The 27,195-nt window shown below is 34.6% G+C and overlaps 4 protein-coding genes across 5 annotated transcripts in view; 3 read left to right on the forward strand and 1 right to left on the reverse strand.

Annotated features, from left to right (window-relative positions):
* The window catches only part of LOC113239914 (phosphatidylglycerophosphatase and protein-tyrosine phosphatase 1), a 12,260-nt gene extending 9,614 nt beyond the window's left edge, over positions 1–2,646 (forward strand). The window contains exons 4-5 of the mRNA XM_026477074.1: positions 101–233; positions 1,609–2,646. Of these exons, the coding sequence (XP_026332859.1) occupies positions 101–233; positions 1,609–1,731 (256 nt within the window). The 3' untranslated portion in view covers positions 1,732–2,646. The remainder of the gene's footprint in view (positions 1–100; positions 234–1,608) is intronic.
* A 3,613-nt stretch (positions 2,647–6,259) lies between these two features.
* LOC113239965 (succinate dehydrogenase [ubiquinone] cytochrome b small subunit, mitochondrial) lies at positions 6,260–13,370 on the reverse strand. 2 transcript variants are annotated; one of them, XM_026477153.1, is made up of 4 exons: positions 13,231–13,367; positions 11,812–11,951; positions 10,067–10,251; positions 6,260–6,864 (listed from the first exon to the last, which is right to left on the reverse strand). In XM_026477153.1, exons 1-4 carry the CDS (start codon positions 13,259–13,261, stop codon positions 6,672–6,674), a joined length of 549 nt encoding a protein of 182 aa, XP_026332938.1. In that variant the 5' UTR covers positions 13,262–13,367; the 3' UTR covers positions 6,260–6,671. The 2 variants fall into 2 exon arrangements, with proteins under 2 accessions (XP_026332938.1, XP_026332939.1); XM_026477154.1 differs by lacking the exon at positions 6,260–6,864 and adding an exon at positions 7,854–8,058 and having other exon boundaries at positions 13,231–13,370.
* A 756-nt stretch (positions 13,371–14,126) lies between these two features.
* On the forward strand, positions 14,127–18,719 carry LOC113239964 (26S proteasome regulatory subunit 6A-B). Its single transcript, XM_026477152.1, has 5 exons — positions 14,127–14,696; positions 15,892–16,087; positions 16,845–17,041; positions 18,043–18,173; positions 18,449–18,719. The coding sequence occupies exons 1-5, from the start codon at positions 14,142–14,144 to the stop codon at positions 18,654–18,656; spliced, it is 1,287 nt and encodes a 428-aa protein (XP_026332937.1). The 5' UTR covers positions 14,127–14,141; the 3' UTR covers positions 18,657–18,719.
* A 1,089-nt stretch (positions 18,720–19,808) lies between these two features.
* LOC113239915 (tubulin polyglutamylase TTLL5) overlaps positions 19,809–27,195 on the forward strand; it is an 87,818-nt gene continuing 80,431 nt past the window's right edge. Inside the window, exon 1 of the mRNA XM_026477075.1 lies at positions 19,809–19,836. The gene's annotated coding sequence lies outside the window, so the exon portion shown is untranslated. The remainder of the gene's footprint in view (positions 19,837–27,195) is intronic.

Raw genomic sequence — 27,195 nt, forward strand, 5'->3', positions numbered from 1 at the left:
CGTGGTTTTTGTATTAGACCCGTCGTCCATTTATTTGTAAGTCAATGTTAATAAACAAAAAATTTAATTCGCTATATTTGCATTTTACCACGATTTTCAGGTTTCTACCCCCAAACAACAAGCTACCCGGCGTGCCAATGGACCAGAACCAAATGAATAGTGGCACTGTGTACGTGCACTGTAAGGCTGGTCGAACACGGAGCGCCACCCTTGTGGGATGTTATCTCATGATGGTAACATCTGGTTTATTATCTAAACGTCTTCGTAATGGTTTTAGGGTTGGGTAAAATACGTGCTACTTTTTTATCGACATCAAAAAGGAGGAGGTTCTCAATTCGAATGTATTGTTATTGTATGTAAGTTACGCGGCATTTGCGAACCGATTTTGATGATTCTTTTTTTTGTTGGAAAGAGGGTACATCAGAATTGATCTCGTTAAAATTTGAACTAAATATTGCACCTCTAAGGGTGGCAAACTAGGGGATGAATACGGTTTCACGCATTTTCCGGTAATCTATTTCAATAAAACTTGGCAAATCGATGTAATTTTTAATTTATTTTTAATTGATATTCATTTATTTTTTATGTGAAATTACTCCACTAGTTTGTTATAATTGTTAATACAAAGATCGAACACTCAGAAAAAATTCCTTCGATCCGGCCGGATTAGAACCGAACGTCTTCTAGCTTACCGTGTGTCGTGTATTTGGTTTTTCAACGACTTTTTAGTCGTAGCGCCATCTATGAGAAATCTATGAAAGATTTATAACCCGACGAAAGTACATAGAAAAATTCGCGAGGTCCACTGGTTCGTTCCGTGGCTTAATTGGTATAGCGTCTGCCAACGGTAAGCTGGAAGACGTCGGTTCGAAGGATTTTTTTCTGAGTGTTCGATCTTTGTATTAATAATTATAACAAATAGATGTAATTCCACGAATTTTTGAGGTCGGATTTTTTTTATATGCCCGGTAGTAAGCGATATTTAGCAGTAGTAGAGCTTGTGAAAGAGTTCGTCCAGGGAAGTACTGCCGCCAAGCAGTTAGCATTAGTGCGTTCCGGTTTTGAAGCGTAAGAGTGCTGCTGAAATTACAAGCACATGGGCATTGCAAATGTTATAGATAGGCATATCGCCTCAAAATTTCTTTGAGTCAGCCTGACGGACCTGTAAAAGGCCCGACACGTTGGTTTATTTAAAACCCATATCTAAAATGTTAAATCATTGAGAGTATATTTGCACTTTTTGAATAAAACTCATTTTGGGCTAATTTTATTGATTAAATTTTTTATTGAATTGATATTCAATTATTTTTTGTGAAATTACTGCACTAGTTTGTTATAATTATTAATACAAAGATCGAACACTCAGAAAAAATTCCTTCGATCCGGTCGGATTCGAACCGACGTCTTCTTGCATACCGTGCCAGACGCTATACCAGCTAAGCCACGGAACGAACCAACGGACCTCACGAACTTCTCTATGTGCTTGCGTCGTGTCTTTGTACTTGGTCTTTCAACGACTTTTTAGTTTTATTTTATTTTATTGATTCAAATGTCAACTTTGCGTGCGATTCGTCAATGTATGTTCACCTTTAAATATTTCGTTCACAGAAACATGGATGGACGCCAAATGAAGCTGCCGAATACATGAGAAGCAAAAGGCCGCACATACTTCTTCACACGAAGCAATGGGAAGCGTTAGATATATTCCATAGAAGGCATTTGTCACATTAGATAGCATAATGGCGTGACCTAATAAATTCTTCATAGAATTCATTAGGTCAATTTCCTGCAGAAGCAAGTGTACATGTAGTTAGCAAAAAAAATATTATGAAGAAGATGATAGTGTAGTGACCAAGGTATAGGGGATGCTTCGGTGGTTTGGTCAAGTAGAAAGAACCGCCCGCTGCCCCGTTAGTTGCCATCGGGTGCTTGTCAACGTCGGATCTGTGACAAATTTTCTCCACCTATTTTTATTTTTTTAATTTTAAGCGCGCAAATTGCGGCACGTGAGCCTAAAACTAGGCTCTTGGTTTAATAAGTCACTCGACTTACCGACTTAGTTTACTAAGTAACTCGACTAACCGACTTAGTTTACCAAGTCACTCGACTAACCGGAAAAGGTAAGCGGATCAAGTTTCTTCGCAGCGTAACGTAACTCGCTCGATGTTACCATAATAATTCGTTTTTGATGAGCCACAAGCATAAAATGCCTTCGATTTCACGCAAACGCCTTATCTACAAGTACACGTAAAAACCAAATAGCTAAATAAGTACATAGCGTCGTTTTAGACTGCATCACACGTCATTGTGATTTCTAAGTAACTTCAGGACAAAAAATTAATTTGTTACAAAAATACAAATAGCCGCCATTAAAAAACATATTTTCATTTAAACGAACTTATCGAAATTATATTTGTCTTGAGCTCCCATCTCCAACTAGTTTTTAACCGACTTCAAAATAGGAGGAGGTTCTCAATTTAACTATATTTTTTTTGTATGTACTTATGTATGGTACTCGATTGCTCCAGAATTTAGGAACCGATTTTGATGATTTTTTTTGTTGAAAAGAACGTATTGGTACCGTTTAAATTTGAAAAAAATATTCCACTTGTAAGGGTGGCAAACTAGGGGATGGAATGAGGTTTCGCGTACTTTCTGTTAACCGATTTCAACAAAACTTGGCCAATAGATATAAGCAAACTTTTGAAATCGGTCTTTTTTCTTATTAAAAAGTTAATCTATTTAGGAAATGAAACTATTTTTCCGAATTTAAATCACGTATATTTGTTTTTTCAAACAAACCGACGTTTCGGGCCCTTTACAGGTCCCATGGTCACCGTTGACTGAGGTGGTAAAGTTATCAACCCGCTACGTCTAATATTAATGCAAAATTATCTCTTTCTATTTATATTAGCTTGTTATAATAAGGAGTATATTGTATTTATATGGAAGGGCATGAATGGGATTCTATATACAGTATTGTAATTTAAAAAAAAATTGGTATCCATTACAGAAACCAGAGAAATCATAATGGAATTTTTATGGTGCTATGAACAAGGAAATAACCATTGTATTATTTATTTTTAGCTTTGAATTATTCCACATATTGTTTGGTACATATATTAGGTTGTTATCATTGACTTACAATTATATGGACGTCGGGTCCGTAAAAAGTGTCCGAACTTACAGGGCGTTAAAATCGTATACCGAGCGTCATTCACGCTTTAGTCTTCGTTTGTTCGACTGTCAGCGAAGCAAGCAAAATTAGACAGTACTGCGATGACATTACAATTTAAATTCAACGTTTTAGCTTTTTCATATTCCTTTACATGTCACTACGTTTAAATAGGTTGACTTGGGACATTTTTTTCGTGGTTTTTGTATTAGACCCGTCGTCCATTTATTTGTAAGTCAATGGTTGTTATTTATTTATTAGCAACACTAACATTATGTTCACAACACATTTTTTTTTATTTGACTTGGGTGTTCTACATTGTAAACACAACAATTACAAGTGTTGACGGCAATTTTAAAACAACAGAATACACTGAGAAATACTATAGGAACATAATTATTTTTAATTTTATTTTGAATGAATCGATATTATGACCAAATATATCTAAATTAGGGCTGCTAACATTTCTCTCGTGCATGTTTTACATATTCTTATAATAGGCGAGGGACATCGGATATTAGTACGACAATAGGGAACATAGTTTTACAAGGTTTTCGGGGATATTTATAGGGAACTGATAAACCAATTTACCATAGAATACTACTACAGTCTATGTTATTGTTTTAAATATTATAAAGAAATATGACATGATGCTACCAAGTTGTTATGAATAAACAATGTCTCAAAATATAACGAATTGATTTTTCGTTTGTTTAAACTGTGTCATTTAAACAATACACAAAATGTTGATGATATTATTAAATAAATTATTTAAACATGAAAATTAACTAATTTTGTTACCCTATATTATATTGCAATAAAACACCACGTTTAGGTTTGATCTGCTTCCGTGGCCGAACGGTTACCATGTCCGGGTTCGATTCCCGGGCCGGAAGAAATATTTGTATGGCCTACATTTATTTCTCGCGAGTTTGGGTGTAATTTGCGGTTGTCTATGTGTGTCCATAGTACACACTCACAGCCCGCACTAGGAATACGCGATACAGGGTATACCTAGTGCGGGGGTAAGAGTATGTGCGTTATTATCAGTTCATAAAAATGGAAGTAAATTAATTTGCTATTTCGCGAACCCGGTAGAGGTTCGTGTAAAAGTTGCTGCGCTTGTGTAGAATATTTTTTCAAGCAGTTAATTTTCCCACTCCCCCTTCGCATAAAATTAATAAAATAAATAACACAAGCGCAATTACAGTCAGAGACACCACCAATCACGCAGCAATTTTACACGATTAATCTTCCACGGGTTCCCAGATTAACAAATTTACTTCCATTATCCAAAAATCCCTCAATACGTGTTTTCTCCACGAGAACCTTTTTTTTCCTTTTTTCGGTGAATGGTGGATTCTGGAAACGGCAGATCCTTTTATGTTAAGGGAAGATAAACAACTTAATAAATATACTAATTAATTTATTTAGTCTAATGAATAAATAAAAATTTACAAAATTCGCACTGATATTTTTATAAGAACTACGGTTATAAATACAAAGAAAGATAATACTATTCAACATCGAAAAATTATCATAACTTAGATTGCGCTTTCTACGTTAAGTACAATAGTATATTGTCATCGAATTTGTGAGCCAGATTTCTGATCCCTTTACCCAGCACTATAATCAATTTCAAAAGATATAAAAAAATATTTAACTAACGAATTAAACGTGTTTTATAACCTTTTTTAGATCAGAAATCCGACAATATTACTAGCTGTTCGTAAAATGTTTAACTGAATAGTTAACTTTGGACCTAGTATTGAACTTTGGTATTATAATTAACTTGCGATCAATGGAATTATTTAGTTAACAACTCAAAAATAAGAGCATAAATTCATGCGCCTGTGACATTTCTCTGTATTTGTCAATGTGGCGCCACCTATTATTGCTAAAGTTAACCATTACAGTGAGCGCCATTACGCAACGTGATGATCCAAATTTAACCAGTCAAGCCTTTTATATTTACTAAGATATCTGACTAAAGAATTAACGTTACAAAAATATTTTAACTGCTGAAGTAATAATAATGTACACCGTTATAACTTTCAAAAGTTATATTTCCTTGGTTTCGTGTAAGCCAAATTACGGCAGCTATTTTAAGCTTAATAGGAAATGCTGGTAATAAACCATCCGAGACCAGTTTCAAAGCGTGACACGCATATGGGACCTACTGGAAACATTCGGGTTTTGGAACATGTTACCTCAACTCGATTAAAATTTTTCCCGTAATAATACGGTTCATTTTGCTTGGATCGAACGGCTGGGATACTAGCTTTATTTCAGAATTTATTTTTTACAAACGAAATCTATTTGGTTCTGCAGGCTTATTTTAATTCAAATCCGAGTCTCGAAATCAGATAGGTTTCCGAGCGAGAAGATAAACCTGATTCTTACTATATCTTTCTAATTTGTGAGTTAAATCAAGTGTTGTTTGGATTTCAAATGTCAACAGTTTCCGATCGGCCAAAAGCAATCAAAATCAAGCTGCAGTTGATATTAAAAAAATCATTGGTAAAGTAGTATACAGCGGTTTTATCCTATCCAGTGTTATCCTAAGTGACCATATTGAAACTAAAGCAATTTTTCTTAGTACCATATATTTGAAACTCACATATATTAAGTATTAGAAAGTGATAATATTCAACAATACACAAGTACTCGCTAAAAGTCCTTGTTAAAATGTCCATTGCAATTTTACTAAATTAAAAACAAACAAAAACATAACAAAATGTAACATAACAAACAGAAACAATACATACAGAAAGTGCTCTTTCTTTAGCCAGAAATCTAAACGCTGACGACTTCATTTTGGACCCCGAAACAATGATAACGTCGACATCGATGTTGTTGTTGCCAATTAATTAAATTATATTTTTTTAAATCGCAATTTGACGAGAGTCCAAATTAAAATTGCCATCCTTGGTGTAATTAGGCCACATCTGCAATGGCAAGTTTAAAGATTCTACGAACGAAATTACTCGACAACCTGTTTCATGTATAGTCTGTCTTTTTATTTGAAGATGGAGTAAAATGACATTTGCAGGGTTGCCAGTTTTCGTAAAATTTTAAATAGTCATGTAGTTGTTGTCGACAATTGTATCGATAGATTGTGAAAGTAGAATGTTACGACGTTCTAATGATTACTCATTGCGTTATTGTATTCTTTATTCTTAATTTGACTTTTGAATTTTGAATTGATCGAAATCAATTTTGAGTCATGCACTGATTATGATTCAAATGAAACGAATTGGACTATTTATTTCATATTAACGTAACCAACATTCAGTCGATAGTGGATATAATATTCATCGACTGCAATCACTAGCTGCTTGAAAGCGGGCAACACTTTTACGCAATTAACTGTCATTTTACTCCATCTTTAAAGATGACAGACTATAGCTGATATTATTTTTACGACAAAAACACTTTTTAACGTGTGGTCACGTGTGGCTTTGTTATACCAGGAGTACGATTTATCATTGTCACATTACGCTTTCACACTTTTGATGCTCCAGAGTTGACGGATAGTGTTAGCGATGCCTATGTCGTGACTGATGATGTAGAATAATCCGCCCAAAGTCGCGATGTGGATGAGATACACTAAAGCAATGGCAATTTTAGGTATAATCTTGCCGAAAATGCTCTCCCGCACGTAGTCTACGGCCACTGCCTCCAGACCCCTGGAATAAAACGGTTTCTTTTCTGAAAAGTTCACCTGAAACCTCTTCAGCAGGTCTTTCGTATGTGGTTACTTAAGAGGCGTTATTAAAATTGGCTAATTTGTTACCGCGTCTGACACCACAATAAGTATAAAAATTACTTTCATTCTTGTTTAGAAATTTAATTAATTTTATTGTTACCTTCTATGAATATTATCTGTAACATTTCAAATAAGGTACTTGAATCCAAGGTGATAAAATAATATTAAAAAAAGCTTATTAATACAAAGATTGAACATACAGAAAAATTTGTGCGACCCGGTGGTAGTACGTGACCGTGCTGCACCGTAGCATTGCTATTACCAACCTTCTCACCGCAGCCGGTATCTTTACAGATGCCTCAATTGACATAAATGTCGCTTATTGATCAAATAACTCCACAATTTTTGTAATAATTATTAATTAATACAAAGATCGAACATAAAAATTTCATCGTCCCACCGGGACCATGTCCTATCTTTGTATTAATTAATAATGATTATTAGAAACTAGTGGAGTTATTAAAAAAAAAAATTCAATTTTAAAAAAAACACTGTTCATACATTTGTCTCTAATATAATAAATATTATCCTTCACTCTTGAATGTTGTAAAGGGATTTGGTATGGGGTTTTATGACCGGCCGCCTGCCTAACGTCAACCCTCCTTGAGAATACTTGGTTTAATTTTGGCCAGAGCCCCTTTCGCTATCCGGCAGGGTGCACCATGTTCATGGATTTGTATGCTATTATATTACAAATCACATAAATAAATAATATTATTATAAAAGTTATTTTCTCCAACGATAGGCGTACAAAAATTCTAAAATTTGAAAGGGGGTCTTGACATAGATGAACTTAATTGAAATCCTCAGTATAAAAATCTGACGCAGTTTCTCATTTGTAAAACAAGAAAAGGCCATATTTATGGGAGCCAAGGTACAAGGTACAGCTAAAAAGGAACTATTGGAAATTAAAGGAATCTAACGCTATCTCCTCTTCATATTTGTCCACATCTTCCAAAAACTATTTGCCATGCCGCCACCGTTGAAGATAAGGTAGAAGAGCCCACCCAGCTGAAGAACCATTAGGATGTAGACTATGGCCATTGCTATCTTTGGAACCACCTCCCCGACGACTAGCACCCTGAGGTACTCAACTACCATGGCTTCCAGACCCCTGGAGGTAAGGGATTAGGTTAGCACTAGTAGTAAGGAAAAGGTCATAAAGTTAGTCAGAAGGCTTCCTACTGGACAAATACGACTACCTAGGAATTGGAGAAATTTTTCTAGGAAGAGTAAAGTCGGAAAAAAAATTATAAATCGGTAAAGAATTCCCGTCACGGTTTTATGTAAATTCCAGTAATCGGAATTGAGGGAGTGAACGTTTTCTTAGTATGGATATGCCCATTTCGTCATCAATGCGAATAAAATTTCTCTCTGAAAATAGATTTTACTAGTAAATAAAATAAGGCTAACTAGGTTTAAGTATATTTTGCCGTGCCCTGAGAGGGCCCATGTGATTCCATAATTTCATGTAACAACTATTTTTGTACCATGTTTAGAATAAACGTCATTACATTTTTTTTTACTGTTTATTTTCTAAACATTCTCAAATAGATGTTGTCTGGTGTTTATTTTTTAAATGGTTAAAGTATTTAAGTACGTTAGCACCTATAGACACAACTATAATATTATTTTTTAAGACACTAATTTGTAACAAATACTTAATAGCAAATAATAATTTGTCGTCAATGTACTCAAATTTCAATAAATAATACGCATATTCAAATATAATCAATTCCGAGAAGTCCCGGGATTTGTAGAATGGAATGTCCACGTTACTCTTTAGTTTTTAGGTAAAATAACTTCCTCAATTCCGGTCACTGGTTATTATACCATTCGACAGAACTGACAGGTTTTTATGAAAGTCAAAATATGCAGGCTGTACACGTAGTGACACAAGATATGCCTCTACCACTACTTCCGTGACAGTTATCGCTAGCGACCGCGTAAATTATACGGCGGTCCTAGCGGTTATATGATACAACATATTGTATACAAGCGTTATACGCAGTTGCTAGCGGTCACTGTCAGTCAGTGTGTACCATGACATTAGTGACCCCCCAGCCGATTTTATTGACCTTTTGGTAAGTACCGAGCACATAAATGCGGAAAAAGTGAAGAAAAGTAATATTTTACCCTGTAAGCCGTCAAATTCATTTTGATATGACGTACTGATCGTGTCATTAGTACTAAAATCTGTTCCAATCTATTGTGCCAGAAAAGTAAACAAACCGGTTTGGTTAAAATTGTAAAGCAATCACTCAATAAATGGAATAAGTAACACTTTCACGTATATTTCGAAGATTTAGACTTCTCATCAGTTCTTCCAACAATATTCATTTGAATAATAATATTTTTATTCCTCATCATAGATAGAAAAGTACATATATTAAAATCTTATTTAAAAAATAATGGTTCACAAGTGAGGTTATTTTTTAAATATAGATGTGTGGATAGTCTATGGTTGAATAGGCAGTTCTACGGAATAACTCATTCGGTTAATTCAATGAAAGTTTTTGTAATCGAAAATTTAATAACAAAAAGGAGGATTTAAAATTTGATTTCGAAAAATTTTAATTTGCTTTTATAGGCTATGTAAGAAAAAAATTCTAATCTCATGTATGAAATATCATCACTTAGTATTGAATCACGTATTTTTGATAGTAATCAGCAGCGAAATCGCAAAACCAATTTAATTATATAAAACCCAGTTATTCGTTATTCCAACTGATTCAATTAAACAATTAGATTCATTCAATTAATTTAATCTACCTGTAGTTGGCAATACAGTTGGCCATCACCAAAACCGTCTATGGTCGGTTTGTTTACTTTTCTGGCAAAATGGATTGAATAGAATAGAATAGAATAGAAAATCATTTATTCGACGAAGGCAAATACATAAAAAAGTAAACAGTTAAAAAAACATGAAACAAAAAAATAAAAATATAAAAAAGAAACAGAGTAAAAATCATTGGATTGGAACTTGGACTATATTTTGGACTATACTTAGGACTCTTCAGCGTCCACTGAGGGACGGTACGGACCACTTTGGGAAACTATGGTTTAATACCTACCTAAGTTTAGTGCAAGTAAGAACATTATAATAATTTTTAATATCTCACCAGAAGCTATGAGCGGTGATGAGTATGGCAACAACAGAATCCAGTATCTTGTTGGGCATGATCAGCGCAGCAGGGATGGCGCCTAACATCACTGCCGTTACCGCCCTCTCGATCACCCACAACCGTGAATGATCATGGGCGTGTTCAGCTGCACAATGAACTGGTGTGGTTTTGAATTCACGCACCTGATCAGGTAGAGGACTAGAGTCAATTGGAAGAATCATAACTCAATATTATTTTTTTATAACTATTAATATAAAGATCGAACACTTAGAAAAAGTTCCTTCGATCCGGCCGGATTCGAACCGACGTCTCCTAGCAAACCGTGGCAGACGCTATGCCAACTAAACAACGGAACGAACCAGCGGACCTCGCGAATTTTGAATAAGAATGAGAAATCTATGAAAGTATTTCGTCACCCAGTTGGATACCTTTACAGCCACCAGCCCTGACTAGAGATGTCGCTATCAATTGTAATGAATATTCAATTATTATTGTGAAATTACTCCACTAGTTGTTTTGTTAATACAAAGATCGAATACTTAGAAACAATTCCTGCGATCCGATGATCCGGATTCGAACCGACGTAAGCTATCAATATTATTTGTCGTAGTGTTGCACCTCACTCACCAGCACGCTACAGCAGTGCGTCAATTCTAAATATATTTTGTTTCATTGATAAATAGATAGATTAAATAATACGTTTGACTTACCATGCAATATAACAACATACTTATATAAAACAGAAATTAAAATTAACAATGAAAACAAAAAAAAACCTAATCAAAAAGCAAGCTTCTCCGTCGAAGGCCATACGAACCACTCATAATATACATGCTGTGCTGAAGGCTGCTGCTAAGTGGGATCTTAAGAATTAATCATTTTAATAGTATTCACTAATAATTACGATACAGGGTTTCCCCAGTGCGGGAATATGAATTTATGCATTAAAAAAGAAATTATTAATCTTCCTTTTTAAAGAAAACAATCGTTTTTAGATAGATAAAAGGACACTTACACAACAAATTAAATTACTAAATTTGATTTTAATCCTAAAATCATACACCTATATTGCGAAAGTCCAAATTGAACTGCTAGATAGTCTGCCAAGTAACAATATGTATGTGTGTAAACTTTTTATTGTAAGTACAACAAAACAAACTGCAAATTTTAACAAAGAATTTAATTGTTGGTGTACATACAAAGGCGAGCTTTTAAATAATTGAAAAGAAAGGCTCCTGGGTTGGCAATTAAATTTAACAAATAATGAAACTGAATGCTACATACTCAATAATTACAAGAATAGATTTATTATGTTGTATGTACATATGAATACATATAAAATGTATATTAAAATGAAAGTACAATATAATAAAATAATATACGTATATAATAATAGAGCTTGTCTACATTCAACATACTTCTCTCTTCTCTTTATCTCTTTGGGATAAAGACTCCATGCTCTAAATTATTCCCTTATTTATTCACTTATTTTCCCTTATTAATTTTGGTGAAAAGTAATCAGTCTTTCCCGGATGCACTATAAAGTTTAGTTAGTTTAGCACAAATCTAGCTAGATAAGTATCTAAGTAATGTTACAAGCGACCTACTATTGATCCAAACGTAATGATAATAGGCAGATGTGCAAAGTAGCTATTAAATCGATTGTACTGCATTTATTCCTGCTTGTAATATAGTATAGTGGAATGCAACATTTTAAAAGCATATATAAACAAATTACTTACTGCGTTTAATGTTGGGGTATTCTTGGATTCCTTGAGGCTAATGCAGGAGGCTGGTAGCGTGTTGGTAAGAGTGCGCTGCGCCAACGCAGGCTGTAGAGCCAGCCGGCGCACATGTTGCGAGATCAAACGGCTCGCGCATGCTAGAGACAACCGAAAATAGAATAGACATTAATTGCAATGCTACCAGGCATAAATACAAAAAAAATATATTGATAACACTAAAAAATAAAAAGAATTAATAAATGAAATAAAAAAATACAAAAAACAACATAAAATAGGACCAAAAAACAAAAACCTCAAACTACAAATGTTGTACTGTCATTTGTGTGGTGTACGCAAACGGACTTCATTTAGCTTATGCCACAGTCATAATTTTACCGTGGTGCTGGTTTTCAATGAGCCCTGACAAGAAATAATAAACAGGGTATCAACAAAGCGAATGCCAAAACCTAAAAATTTAATTCTGAACTTATTTTACAATGATTGAATACCTGTTATTCCAGAGCAGTTAAAAACTCAAATATTTTTGCTATTGTTCATTTAACCACACAATAAGTTATTCAATGTATAATTTCAAAAGTTAACATTTGGTTTTGGTGTGTAAAATGGCTAGCTTTCTTAAGAGTTCAAGAATTAACCACACACTCTACCATACTAAAACACATGTTGACACTCAATTGTACCTTTCCACGTCTAACATGTATTTGTACTATATTACAGGATTTAAAGTAATTTCTTTAAGAGAAAAAGTCATAACTCTTAATTTTACTTTCTAGTTTTACCGAAGTAAGTAACTAAAGCACTTAAAAAATGACAATACCACAAATGCCCAGACCTGAGACAACATAGAAAAGTCAGTTTTTCTACATTACCCGACACTGCGACGACGGCGACACTATGAAAACTGGTGTGTAAGCCCAGAGGACAAAGCACAGAGGATAGTAGACACAATATTAAAATTGATAAGTAATTTTTTTACACTAAATACCTAATGAACGTGTCACCACCGTTACCTACTAATTACTACAACAAACTGAATAGTGATGATGCACATCAAGAATAAACAAGTTATGGAAAAAAACAGTTATACGTACAACTAAATGTTTGATAAAATAATTCATATAAAATAAAAAAAATTTCAATTTGACGTCACCAAAAAAGTACATTAATTTCAGTTACAAAATATTTAATAGTACGAGTGAATAAACATTATCAACATAACCTCAACCAATATTTGCGTGTCCGCCCAAATGACATGCTAAAACTTTAGTTTAAAGCTTATAGTTCTATAACAATAGTTTGAAAAATGTATTTGCAGTAATAGTTTCATTGAAATGGACGTACAACACGCACTTTTACGTAAACAATACATTTATTATGTAATGACAAATACGACACGTTCTAGCCACTGAATCATACCTGGAGTGCGCAAGAACATTGATAATGCCATATTAATGTAATTTTCACAAAACACTTGGCAATAAACTCAAAATTGGAAAAAAGTATTTGGATCAAGAAATTCAATTTCCAAAATTCGAAACCAGTAAAAATTCTGAAATGTCAAAATATCCCTATTTTTTCCCAATTTTCGTGCTGTGGATAACGTGTAACTGAAAATATAAGCGAAGCTTTTTATAAATCTATCTATCTTACTTTCATTACATCGTAAACTATCTATCGAAAAAAGCACAGCCGCGTTCCAGTTTTGCCACTTACGGAATTAGACTTATACCAAATTTTTAAACAATCGATTGGTTAATATTGCATGTTGCAAGACGTTACAGCTTTTACAGAGTTTACTTTATATATACGTGTACTTTATGTGAAGATTGTAAATGCTGATTATAAGTTATAAAATTTTAAAAAGTCTATTTCAAACATTGACTTACAATTATAATTTCAAGCAACTCTTAACTATTCGATTTTCTGCATACTACAAACGCATTCACTTCTGGTTTATATGGCAACTTTTAAATGTTGCTGCTATAAGAATTGCTTGTATACGTAGAATCAAAAATGATTCATTTAAATAACATAAAATCAGTTAATACATTGAAATTTGAAAACAAAATAAAATAAGAGAAATCTGAAGTAAAAACAACAATTTTTTTGTAACATGCTATTTGAAAAATAAAACAAAAAATCTGGAATAATTGCAGTTGATCCACAACACCGATTTATGAATAGTGGTTACTCAAGGATTAATCGGCAACACATAGTAGAATGACAATTCATTTTAATGAAATTGTTTGCAGATTTCCAAATTGTTTTTATCGATAAATCTCAATAAATACCTAGTAATTTTCACAGTTAACTAGAATTATATTACAATGGCGACAACTTTAGAAGACAAATCAATCTGGGAAGATGGGGAAGAAGCTTTGAGTGAGGAAGTTCTCCGCATGCCAACGGATGAGATTATCAGCCGAACAAGACTCCTAGACAATGAAATAAAGATCATGAAGAGTGAAGTGATGAGGATTTCCCACGAACTGCAAGCACAGAATGAGAAAATCAGAGAGAACACTGAGAAAATCAAAGTAAACAAAACCTTACCGTACTTGGTTTCCAACGTGATAGAGCTCTTAGATGTCGATCCTCAAGAAGAGGAAGAAGACGGGGCTGTTGTGGACCTGGACTCACAGCGTAAAGGCAAGTGCGCCGTCATCAAAACTTCCACCAGGCAGACATATTTCTTGCCAGTCATTGGTTTGGTTGACGCTGAGAAATTGAAGCCTGGAGACCTTGTGGGGGTGAACAAGGACTCTTATCTGATCCTGGAGACGCTGCCGGCGGAGTATGACGCCAGGGTGAAGGCTATGGAAGTGGATGAGAGACCCACAGAGCAATATTCTGACATTGGTGGACTGGACAAACAAATTCAGGTTAGTATTTTTATATTTGTTGTAACTTTATCTCAGTCACTACAATGAATGACCTTGGCGACCCAGCTGTTTGCTATGTGGCTGCTGGTTGAGAAGGTACTGGATTCAATTCCCGTAGTGTGCAAAGTCAATGCTATGGGTCTGGTAATCATATTAGAGGCAATCCATAGTTTGAAACCAGGTTCTTGGTGTTAGTTATATCTAGTTACTTATCCATTAAATCAGGATTCCCAAATTTATTGTGTCTACTGCCCACTTTGAGAATAAATTATTTTTTAGCGCCCCCATTTTTTCACCTACTTAAAAACCACAATAACTTCAAATTAAATTAATTATTGTGTGCTATATTAGCGGAGATTAAACATTCATTCTAAACGAAACTTTTACTATAACCCGTAAGAGTTAACTTGAGACCTGAGCGCAGTAGGTAGTACACAACGGCGCTCAGGTCTCAAGTTAACTCTTACGGGCTACATGTGACAATGAGAATGATTATTGAAATGCAATTTTTTAGTATTCAGACAGAGTATCTTTTATTCAAAATAAAACAAACAATCAATTATAATATAAAAACTAATGTGAAGGATGAATCCAATGCTGTTTAATAAGTTTGTTGATATCAGGTTCCAACTCAAGAACGACCGCAAGTCACCACTTTCAGTAACATGCAAACAATTCCTTTTTTTAGTTTTATAAACATGATTGACGAAATTCCACTTACGCCTTTCTTCCATGAGGGGTGTGTAAATGGTGACTTAACTTGTTTACTTTAACATACAATTAGTAGAAACAGGGGTTTGAATAGTAACTGAACCTGAGAGACAGAATGTGTTTGTCGAAAGACTGTCTTTTGCAGTACTCAATTAGTCGGCAGAATTTGTAAATGCAACCTATAGTCAAAGTAACGGGTTTTATATACACTATGGAATTACCCATATTTATGGTACATTTATAACAATTTTTGAAAAACATTGCAAGGTGAACTAAAAGAGACACAAAATTGATTCAATAACTTAACTAAGTTGTTAAATGTATGTCTTCATCTCAACCCAAGTTGAAATTGATAAGAAATAAACTTTTCTAGTGCTCTTTGTATAAATTCCTACAAATAATAATATAAGTAATAATATAATATAATAATATAAGTTCCATTTAACCAGAAATGTATAACAAGATATATCTATTCTTATTCTAGGAACTCATCGAAGCAGTAGTCCTGCCCATGACACACAAGGAGAAGTTTGTAAACCTCGGCATTCACCCACCCAAGGGCGTGTTGCTGTATGGTCCTCCAGGAACAGGCAAGACCTTGCTAGCCAGGGCATGTGCAGCACAAACCAAGTCCACCTTCTTAAAGCTTGCTGGACCTCAATTAGTGCAGATGTTTATTGGTAAGAGAATGATGTCAAGATTGAAGAACACACTGAAAATTTATGCACTGAAGATTAGTCATGCCTGGAATTGTACAAAATTTATAATCTCTCTACAGAGTACTAAACAAACTGACCTCAAAAAACATTAATCCCCTAGTTTGCCACCCTTAGAGGTGGAATATTTTCTTCAAATTAAAATGGGACCACCACTGGGTACCCTCTTTCCAACAAAAACGAATCATCGAAATCACTTATTGCATAACATACACACAAAAAAAACAGTTCGATTGAGAAGTTCATCCTTTTTTTGAAGTCGGTTAAAAAGTACCCTTTTCGTTTTATCGTACTTGATAAAATAATAATGTTACGTTATTCCAAATATAATTAGCAAGAGCTTAGTGACTAAAACCTATGATTTCAAAGTATCATTTCTCAGTCCAATTCCGCTAGTGACTACTTCTGGAAGTTCCCGTGTATAGGAATGACTGCTCTGGAAATGTCTTATGTCTCAGGGTGTCGGGCGCAGTGCCAATGCTCCTCAGATCTTTGTGATTTAAAGCTCTGAGTGGCACTGCCACCAGGCACACGACTTGTTCGTCCCATAACTTAGTATTATAAAAAAGTATCTTTACAGCTTTAAGCGAGAGACTGACCTGTGTTACAGATATTTCTTTTTAAGCAAGTAAGCTATAAACAATGCCGTGACAAGTCAAGGTTGTTGAAGTGTCTATGATATTTAAAATGCACTAACTAATACATATATCTTTATCCACAGGTGATGGCGCGAAGCTGGTTCGTGACGCCTTCGCCCTAGCTAAAGAGAAAGCACCTGCAATAATCTTCATTGACGAGCTGGATGCAATTGGCACCAAACGATTTGACTCTGAGAAGGCTGGAGATCGAGAAGTGCAGAGAACTATGTTGGAGTTACTCAATCAACTGGATGGATTCACTTCTACTGCTGATATTAAGGTATTATAAATGGCATATACCAGAGGCAATGGTACTGCTATATTTTGGAATGTATTATTGATGTTCCCTTGTTACTTACGTAAAGTTTCGGGCCCTTTTCAGTCGGTTTTAACGTCGGTTTGTTTGAAAAAACAAATATACGCGATTTAAATCCGGAAAAATAGTTTCATTTCCTATAAAAAATATTTTTCAATAAATATAATTTTTAATTTCTTATAAAAAGCGTACAAAATCTTTGAAAAGTTAACATCAATAACTACATAAAAAACTTTTGAAGAACAGAAGAAGAAAGATATATTTCGACGCCTTACTTTCTGAAACTCGTATCTTCTAAAGAGTGGTTATTCAGGAGATGGCAAAACTTTCCATTTATACTAAATTTTTTATCAAGGGTGTTAAATTGGCTGCTTTGAGAATAGGTAAAAACCAGCGTGTGAATATGAAGGAAATGTGATGTGAAATAGGCCTGCAAATTTATATATACAATCATTGGCTTACAAATAAATGGACGACGGGTCTAATACAAAAACCACGAAAAAAATGTCCCAAGTCAACCTATTTAAGCGTAGTGACATGTAAAGGAATATGAAAAAGCTAAAACGTTGACTTTAAATTGTAATGTCATCGCAGTACTGTCTAATTTTGCTTTCTTCGCTGTCAGTCGAACAAACGAAGACTAAAGCTTGAATGACGCTCTGTATACGATTTTAACGCCCTATAAATTCGGACACTTTTTAGCGTGGACCCGACGTCCATTTATTTGTAAGTCTAATTTATTTGTAAGTTTAAATGTATACAATGCATTTTTTGCATTCCAGTAACTTAGTGCTTCAAGATACGAATTTGAGAAAGTAAGGCGACGAAAAAGGAAAATAAATATAGTGTACATTTTATTATTAATATTGTCTGCAACAGATTGCTTTGTAGCAATTAGGACTATTTATGTATTTCAGTTATAATTTATTTTGTCTTTAACACTCAACCTTTGACCAATTTGTCAGGTGATCGCAGCCACGAACAGAGTCGACATTCTGGACCCCGCGCTGCTTCGGTCAGGGCGTCTGGACAGAAAAATCGAGTTTCCACATCCCAATGAGGAAGCGAGAGCTAGGATCATGCAGATTCACTCACGGTATAGCAATATAAAATGCTAATCGAATTTCTTTGCTTTTTTTACGTCTGTCGAAAAGCTGTTGTTCCCCTAATCAGCCGTGAAATCATAAGAAAACAACGTTAAAACAATAATGATCTGTGTGTAGAAAATCCTTACACATTTTTCACCCCTGGCACTCTGGTTCAAACTTTTACTTATCCCGGTTTCTGAGCAATAAAAAATGTTAATTTTTTTTAAATCACTTTATTGTAGTGGTGTATATTTATTTTATAACCCTCTTATCATTTGTACAGTAAAATGAACGTAAGCCCAGACGTAAACTTCGAAGAGCTCTCCCGTTCAACTGACGATTTCAACGGGGCCCAGTGCAAGGCAGTGTGCGTGGAAGCCGGCATGATTGCCCTTCGACGCTCGGCCTCCGCCGTCACGCACGAAGACTTCATGGATGCTATCCTTGAAGTACAGGCCAAGAAGAAGGCCAACCTCTCTTATTATGCCTAGTACAATGTGCAAGTTAACTTTGTATATCTTATTTTTAGAAGTGTACCAATAAAACTCTAATGATTATTAATTTTCTTCGTTTTAATTATTATTTATCGTACCGTATGTGACAGATTAATTTAAATTGTAGAACGTCAGCTCTAGAAACTGAGTCCACACCAAACTGAGGTTTGGCTGGTACAATCAAGTCACAAAATATGAAAAATGAGATCCCGTTCCGCAGAGGACCTTCGAGGATGGAAGAAAATAAAGGTTGGTTTCCATATTCTAACTAAGCAATGGACCAAGGACAACCTAATTTTATATTAAATGCATTCTTCTACGTGCTGCCATTTAAATTTGAACGCAACCATTAAAAAGCAGCTGATGCTAATGTTACCATAAAAATATTTTTCCCGCAAGTATTGCATTGAGCAACAATAACCACGTATGTAAAAAAAAACAGTCGATTATAATGACATTAATTTCGTTCGTGTATGTAACTGTGGTAAGGCTACTATTGGGTAATATTCCGAAACATTTCAAATAGTGGACATTTTTCCGGAAAATTCCCGAAAAATGCTCCCATTATGTTCTACGTTTAAAAATATGTTTTGTTGTTATATTTAGCGTGAATTATAAAATAAACTTGTATAGCTAAAAGCCACATAAAGAAAAACGAAATTTCAAATGATTTTTGAACAGCGAAAAAGCCTTTTTATTAGCGCCATCGTTTTTGTTTCGCAATTTTTTCATCTCTTGACAGGTGTCAACGTCAAATTTAGAAAATTAAAGGACAGATATTGGAAAAGCATCCGGAAAAATATTATTTTTTCAAAATGGAAATTTTTCCATAACTCAACACTAGGTGCAGCTCTCATTCTGTCTAATTATAATTGTATTTAATATTTGAGTACAACGAATTTTCAGTATTATCACCCACAACAATAACAGTGTTTATGTCTAGGATTTTGATCTTTAAAAACATGACCGGGAAACTATAAGAAAATGGCAACTTACTACCATATGGGGTGTGAAAAAAAATAACAAATTTGAAAAAAATGGGAAAATGGATCTGTCAAAATTAGAAGTGAGTCGAGTTTTGGATAGAAATAAACAGAAAAGTGAAAAACATGTAAATTTTTTTGTTAATTAAATTCTTCGTCCGAAGCTAGCCGGGGAAGCAATTGACCCTCTAGTCGTGAGTAGAATGCTTTATTTTGTTAATTTTTGTCCTTAAACATTGTGTGCAATATTTTATGAACAAACGCCGCATAAAGATATCGATTTGTGTTATTAAGGTGAATATTGCGGTGTCAAAACCGCGGCAAAAACGAATACTGAATACGAGGCGAGTAACGATGACAATAATTTGTGTTCTCCAATAGGACATCTCGAATTCTCACCCATTTGATATTAAGCCTGAATCAGTGTTAAGATATTTGCCGCGATATTTTTCGCGAAGATTTTGTGTTGTCGGCTTAAAGCTTGGACTTCAGTGGCTGGCGGCATGACTGTCTTGTCGCAGTGGCCTTTTGTATTTTCTCTTTGTATTATAAAATATATTTAAAATTATACACATATATTTAGGTACATATCTTTCCCTTTCTATCTTAAACTTTATAGTCCCTTTAGATAGCAACACATTATTTTCAATATCCTCATATGAAACAATACTTAATTAGTTTCTTAACTTAATTTACACTTTCAAATACACGGTAAATGAATATTGAAAACATTGTAAACTTTTTAAATATAAAAAATGTATTTATCTTAGTATACTAATGCATATTTCTAATTATCTATTAGCTTTAAAAAATCAATGGTTTTAAGTGGAATGGTGTCAGTATTCCAATTTCTTTTTTCATAATTTAAATCCAGATTAAAAATTTTACATTTTGAATGACAATTTTCAGAATTCTTTTTAAATTGTCATTTCACTTAATTGTCTTATTAAAATTGCATATATAAAAAAACTATTTTATTGCATCACTACAGACATTATTAACAAATCTGTTTTGATATTTCGAAAATCTGTTACACATATACTTAAAATGATATAAATATTAATACTCCACATTGTATTAACAACCAGCTTTCAAATTTTGCATTACAAAGTCACTTACACTATTATAAATATATGAATTTGTTTTTATCACTTGTTCAAAGGTCCTATAACATCTAAATATGCAAATCTAACTGTTTAACATAACATAATGTACTTTTAATGCCAGTGTTGGTGACTGTGTTTTCCCAGGTCCAGAAATGGCAATTCCCTGGTTATTTCATTAAATGGGAAACAGAAACCCTACTCAATGATAATTCACCAATTCACATTAAACACTTTGTTATGCACGAAATTGTTTACAAACCTCCCAAGTACACTTACTCAATTATAATTATTTTCTAAGTGAATTAAGACCTAAGTTGTTGCATATTTATTTACTATTTATATTTTCGGTTTAACACTATAATATGTAATAAGGAAAATAATGTTTGTTGCAATCTTGCGTAAAGCACCATGGAGGAGGAGGAGGAGGCGCTCGCGCGCAAGGGCAAGGTACCCCCGGACCTTCCCAGAGTCCACTCTTTTAGCAAACAGACCCGCCCATACACCAGGTTCAACACTTGTATCTATTTAATTATTTATTTTACCCTTATTTACTCTTTATCTCTCATTATATTCACTTTGTAACTTAAATTAATTCTGTTATGCATATAGAATCTAAAGACTTCAGATACACTAGTGTCTCATAAAAATGTTTTATTGTAAGTTCTCTTGCACTACCAATGAACAAGAGATTTAGTAAAATATTTTTAAGAGACACACATACTATAATGACGGTACACATGTAGTATTATGAATATTGTTACTTTTCATTTAGAATCACATCACTACACTTTAATTATTTATTTTTAATCTTTACTCTATAAAATTAATACTTCGTAGTGCTACTTTTTGCTGCTTGCTTTCATAATGACAAGCTGTGAAATAACCAATTTTTTTTTATAACACAATATAATACAAAATAGTAACATTTATATTTAAATAAATAATAATTGTCCATAAACTAACAATTAATTTAAGAGGGAGCAGAGGAAAAATTCCTAGTCTTCGATTTGATTTTAGAGGGGTATATCCACTTTAAAGTTAAAAATAAAATATTGTATGAGTAACTACACGATATATTCAAGCATAGACATTAATCAGAAACATAAAACAATAAAGTTTCCTCGATAGATAAAAATCACGAAATGACCTCTAATTTTCAAATTTTTTCGATTTATCCTCGAAATGCTACAGGTTATTAGGACAAAAATTAGATAATTAATTATATTTATGCATGATCGACAACTGTCACTACGGATTTTTTTTAATCCCTTTAGTTTTAGAGTTATTCCGCTAAAACGAATTTGGTACTTTTAATGCGCAAAATTCAACATCTACTGTCGCATGTCACCGCGAACCTCAGGCATATATTTGTTTCACAAATTTGGGCGGAGCCAACGTCAAAACTTTCTTGGCATGCTCCCTCTTAACATGTTAATTTCACCAGCACCCTTACCCTTAAAAACCAGAATGCACACATTACTGCTTGGCGACAGAAATCGGTAAGGTGGCAGTCCTTCTGTGGAAGAACGCTTTCATAAGGAGCTTGACTGCTATTGATAAATAATAATTAGCCATAAATTAACAACTACCTTTTTATCGCATTTTCTCTGAGTCCTGGCCACTCGTTTTTAAATTTTGAATCGTTCTTTAATTCTCCTTGTCTCGCCATTCTGTTTTTATTTCATTCCATAGTCACTCCCTGCCGTCCACGAACGCGTCGTCTCGTTTTTTTGAACCGTTTGACAGTTACCAAAAATCTCTTCTGCGAAAAACAAAATATTTATAAAACTGGATTTATTACCACTGTTCTTTACCCTTTTGAATTTTGAACTTTAAACTTACTAGGCAAGATGTATGGAGGCTGCGGGCTACTACTCTCCTGGCTACATTACAATCCACCAGCGCCAGCAGCGCGTTTTCAGTACTTTTTTCAATCTTTGTACAAAAAAATTAAAAATTCAAAAATGCGTATATTTTGTTTTTTCAAACCAACGTTTCGGGCCCTTTACAGTGCCTCTACCATGAGTTTACTTTGACTGTTCTCGCTAGCGACAGCGTAAAATATTTGTATACAAAATGTTCCTTCTCGTAACCACAATGGGCGCTGTATAATTTGTCATACAAAATCGTGAAGTAATTTACGCGGTCGCTAGCGACAACTATCATAGTAAACTCACAGGTAAACCTGACCTGTACAGAACCCAAGGCGTTGGTTTGTTTGAAAAAACAAATATATACGCGATTTAAATCCGGAAAAATAGTTTCATTTCTTATTATGCTTAAAATGCCAATCTTGTCAAATTTAACGCTACCAAAACGCAGGCGTGTCTATTCTCCACTAAACGGAGTCCCTTTGAGCTGACTCTGACTTTTCGTGATATATCCATACCGATAGCCGACCGTCTCCAGCTACTTTGAATGGACCTATCGTCCAATCTAAACTTCGGCAGATACATTGAATGCATGGCCAAAAATGCAGCCAGGAAGCTTGGCACCTACCAAGTTGAGGCGTTACTTCACACCGGGACAGTTGCTTCAGCTGTATCAAGCACAAGTCCGGTCGTGTATGAGTACTGTTGCCACCCTTGAGATGGCCCTGCTACATATCAACTGGCCACCTTGGATTCAATTGACAAGCGTGTCAAGAGACTTATAGGTGACTCGGAATTAGTAGAGGCGAAGCTACAGAGCCTTGAACACCGCCGTAAAGTTGCCTGCTTATGGGTATGTTACAGGATATATCACGGAGGGTGTGCGATGGAATTACACGATTTAATTCCGCCTTCCCCTTTCCATTATCTGGGGACTAGGCGTAGGCTTGGGTTCCACCCCTATGCTGTGGATATTCCAAAGATTCGCACGAAGCGTTACGCTTCCACGTTTATAGTGTGAACGCTATGGAATGGAATTGCCTGCCTGCAGCCTTGTTCCCTGAACGTTAGGTATAACTTGGACCTTTTCAAGGCGAGAGTGAATAGGCATTATCTAGGTGTGCATGCTCCATCGTCGACCTCATCGTCACCATCATCGTCATCATCATATCGTACATTAGAATAAAAAAAAATATAAAAAAATTTTTTTTTATTTTGTTAAATTTTTTTTGTGTTTTAGATTTTGTAATAAATAATTACACCGTAAATGTACTCGCGTGTCATTTATATTTAATATTAGGAGAGCTTATAATTAGTTTTTTCTTTTTAATTGATAACCAAACGGTTTTCTTTTCAAATTGCATGTAAAGGAACCTTCTTGAATGCTTTTTCTAGTCGCATAATGCAGCCAATCATTGCACGAGATTTAAACGTGTGGCGATGCGACCTCCTTCATCGTCATCCCACCTTTTTATCACCCTATGCTCTAGTTCCTGGCCACTTACTTTTGAAATTTTGAATCGTTCTCAAATTCTTCTTCATTATTTTTATATTGCTTCGTTCCGTCGTCACTCCCATCAAAATTCTCGAGGAGAAAAGACGTGTCCTTCAATCATGTAAACCTAACTGCTTATAAAGCAGCAATATTCGCACCCCTCGTGGAAGAATGGCATAAGTGGAATTACGTCAAACATGTTTATTACTCCTTACTTATTATTATTAATTAGATACAGAAAATGTAACCTACACAACCTCGCGCCATTTCGAAAAAAAATCTGGTGAGCATGGTTTTAGGTGTTAAACGACTGTTTATATTTAATAAAATATTTACGGCCTGTTTTAAAATGCAATTTAGGTTTTAAAATAGGACGTAAATATTATAAAACAGTCACCCTGAAAACATTTTCGATATGGCGCTTTCACCCTGTCTGCAAAACAACGACGATATGTACTAGCTACTTTTACATTTGTGGCACATGCTTTTCGTGTCTAGTTGATCAATGGCACAAACATAACACAGAAAAAAAATGTTTTTCTATGATATCAAGTGACGGGAAGAACAGGTCGTGCGCCTGATGGTAAACTACACGCCTGTGGATAACAGTTGCAGCATAGTAGAATAAGAATAAGTAGGGCAGTCCAATACCAAATAACAGCGCGGCTTGTATATGCGCGCAACCGTGTATGGACGCACATAATAATGAAATGCTCGTTGAGACGACCAGTGTTGTGCAACGCCAGAACGCCCACCAGCTGCAGAGCTCCTTGCTCCTCCTGTTGCTCCAGGGAAGTACTGCCAGCTTACCTATTTCTGCCGCCAAGCAGTAATGTCAGCATTATTGCGTTCCGGTGTGAAATTACAGGCACATGGGACTTTTGAACTTCATGTCTTAGGGCGATAGGCGCAGTGGCAGTGCGACTTAAAGCTTATATAGAAAGAAAGAAAGAAAGAAACGTAATTTATTCAGCACAATACACGTGGAGTACAATATTAATAATTAGTATTAAAAGTGTATTATTGCACAAGGTTTTTTGCTTTTTATCACTCCAAATAGAAGCGTGGCTAAATGGGAGTATCTTCGCGACGACATGTTTAGTGTTTTAGCTTCATTCTTAAACGGAGATACGTGACTATATGGTATGGTAACGTTGCAACTATTATGGACAGAAGCAGCTTAACATCAGACGCACGACTTATACGTCCCCTTATTAGTATTATTTAAAAAAAACCCTTAGGTTATGCAAATGCGCGGCGGGCGCGTACACATACCACACGGAGGCGGGACGGGTGTGCTGTCGTCCATATGAATACATGGAATTAAACACGTCGCGCCGTAATACACGCTTTAATGTGGAGTTACCATACTTATCTTATCTTACAATGGTTGCAGTGTCATTCAGTGCTGTGAATGTCAAAAATCTGAGGCACTATCACTGTGCTTACCACCATTGACAAGTCCCATGTACTGTTTCACCAACACCTTTGGAGTGATGCCACATGGGCGTTGCGTCGCATCGTCCCAACGACGCTATGGTGTCAACGTACTAAATTGTTAAAAATTCTTTCGGATTTTTTGAAAATACTCTAATAGTTTATTGTTAGTACCGAGATCGAATAAACACAAAGAAAAATTCCTTGGTATCTGCCTGGCCTCGAACCAGATAGTTTTTCGCCAAACCGGGGCTATCGCTCTTCCAATTGTGCGTGTTAACAGACACAATCTATGTACTTGTTGCAGATCTTTTTTGGTAAAATACATGAATGTCATGGTATTAAACATTTAAAAAATTATGCGTGTATTGTGTTTTGACGCGTTTAAATTATGTGACAAATCTACAAAACAATAGTCGATATCACAGAATGTCCTTTACACATGCAACCATACCTCTAGTATTCGTATGGTTATGTGAAACCGATTAACCTACATATTCTATAACGTATTGTATGCACATAAATAAACTTTTTAGAATCTAATGTAGCAATCTGCATGAACGGCGAAAAAACACGTCAATTGGCCCGCTACACAGAGTAGATTTGTCAAAAAAAGTTAAAATCAAAAATGATGATGAGATGGTTATCTGAAAGTGCGCAAACCCGGTTTCATCCCGGCTTCGGTCCAGGATCATGTACGATCTTACGAGTACGACTTAACACAGGAGATAATAAAAATCGGTTCTTGAGAGAGAAAAACGCCTTGAATTGGAGAATAGCAAAAACAACCATTAAAATAATTGCTCCTTATAATAAAATTTAGGTGCTATTTATAAAAATGAGTCTTCATGCGTGAACAGCCATCCTTACAGTTGGATGATTTTCTTCAAAATGTAATGGGACCACTATGGAGGTGCCATCTTTCAAACATAAAAAGAATCAACAAAATCGGTGCGCAAAAACTTTTGGCCGGAGTTATCGCGTAACATCATCTTTGTCATTCAGAAGAAATGTATTCGAATATTATGTAACATAGACCAAATGACTTCTTGTAGACCCTACTTTATAAAACTAAATATACTTACTCTGACGTGCCTATACATCTTCGAAGCCTGTAAGTTCGTTAAGAAAAATACAAACTTATATTCCCCTTTAAAATTAATACGACGTAATAATCGCTGTCAAAATAAACTTAAAGTCACTCCCTCTGTTTTAAAATTATATTCATGCGCTCCTCATGCCATGCTAATAAAAATTCACAACCACATCCCAAATTATATAAAGAATATAGAAAAATATACAAAATTTGAAAAAGAATTAAAGGACTTCCTAATTAAAAAGTATTACTATACCATATCTGAATTATTTGAAGATAAGATCACCTAAAATGTAATTTTCAATTAATTAGAATTTCAATTATAATTTACTTTCAGATGATATAATGATAGTAATGTATAATATTAATGTATAAAATGTATAATAATAATGTGAATTAATTAATAATTATAGTTTTAAGTATATTTATGCTACACCCTTACAGGGTATCACATGTGATGTATTTGTAAATTTGTACTATATATTCCTGTGAGATGCATCAAAATAAATAAATAAATAAATAAATAAATAAATAAATAAATAAATAAA

Source organism: Hyposmocoma kahamanoa, unplaced genomic scaffold (assembly GCF_003589595.1).
Source record: "Hyposmocoma kahamanoa isolate Upper Pololo Valley unplaced genomic scaffold, ASM358959v1 117, whole genome shotgun sequence".
Taxonomy (NCBI): Eukaryota; Metazoa; Arthropoda; class Insecta; order Lepidoptera; family Cosmopterigidae; genus Hyposmocoma; species Hyposmocoma kahamanoa.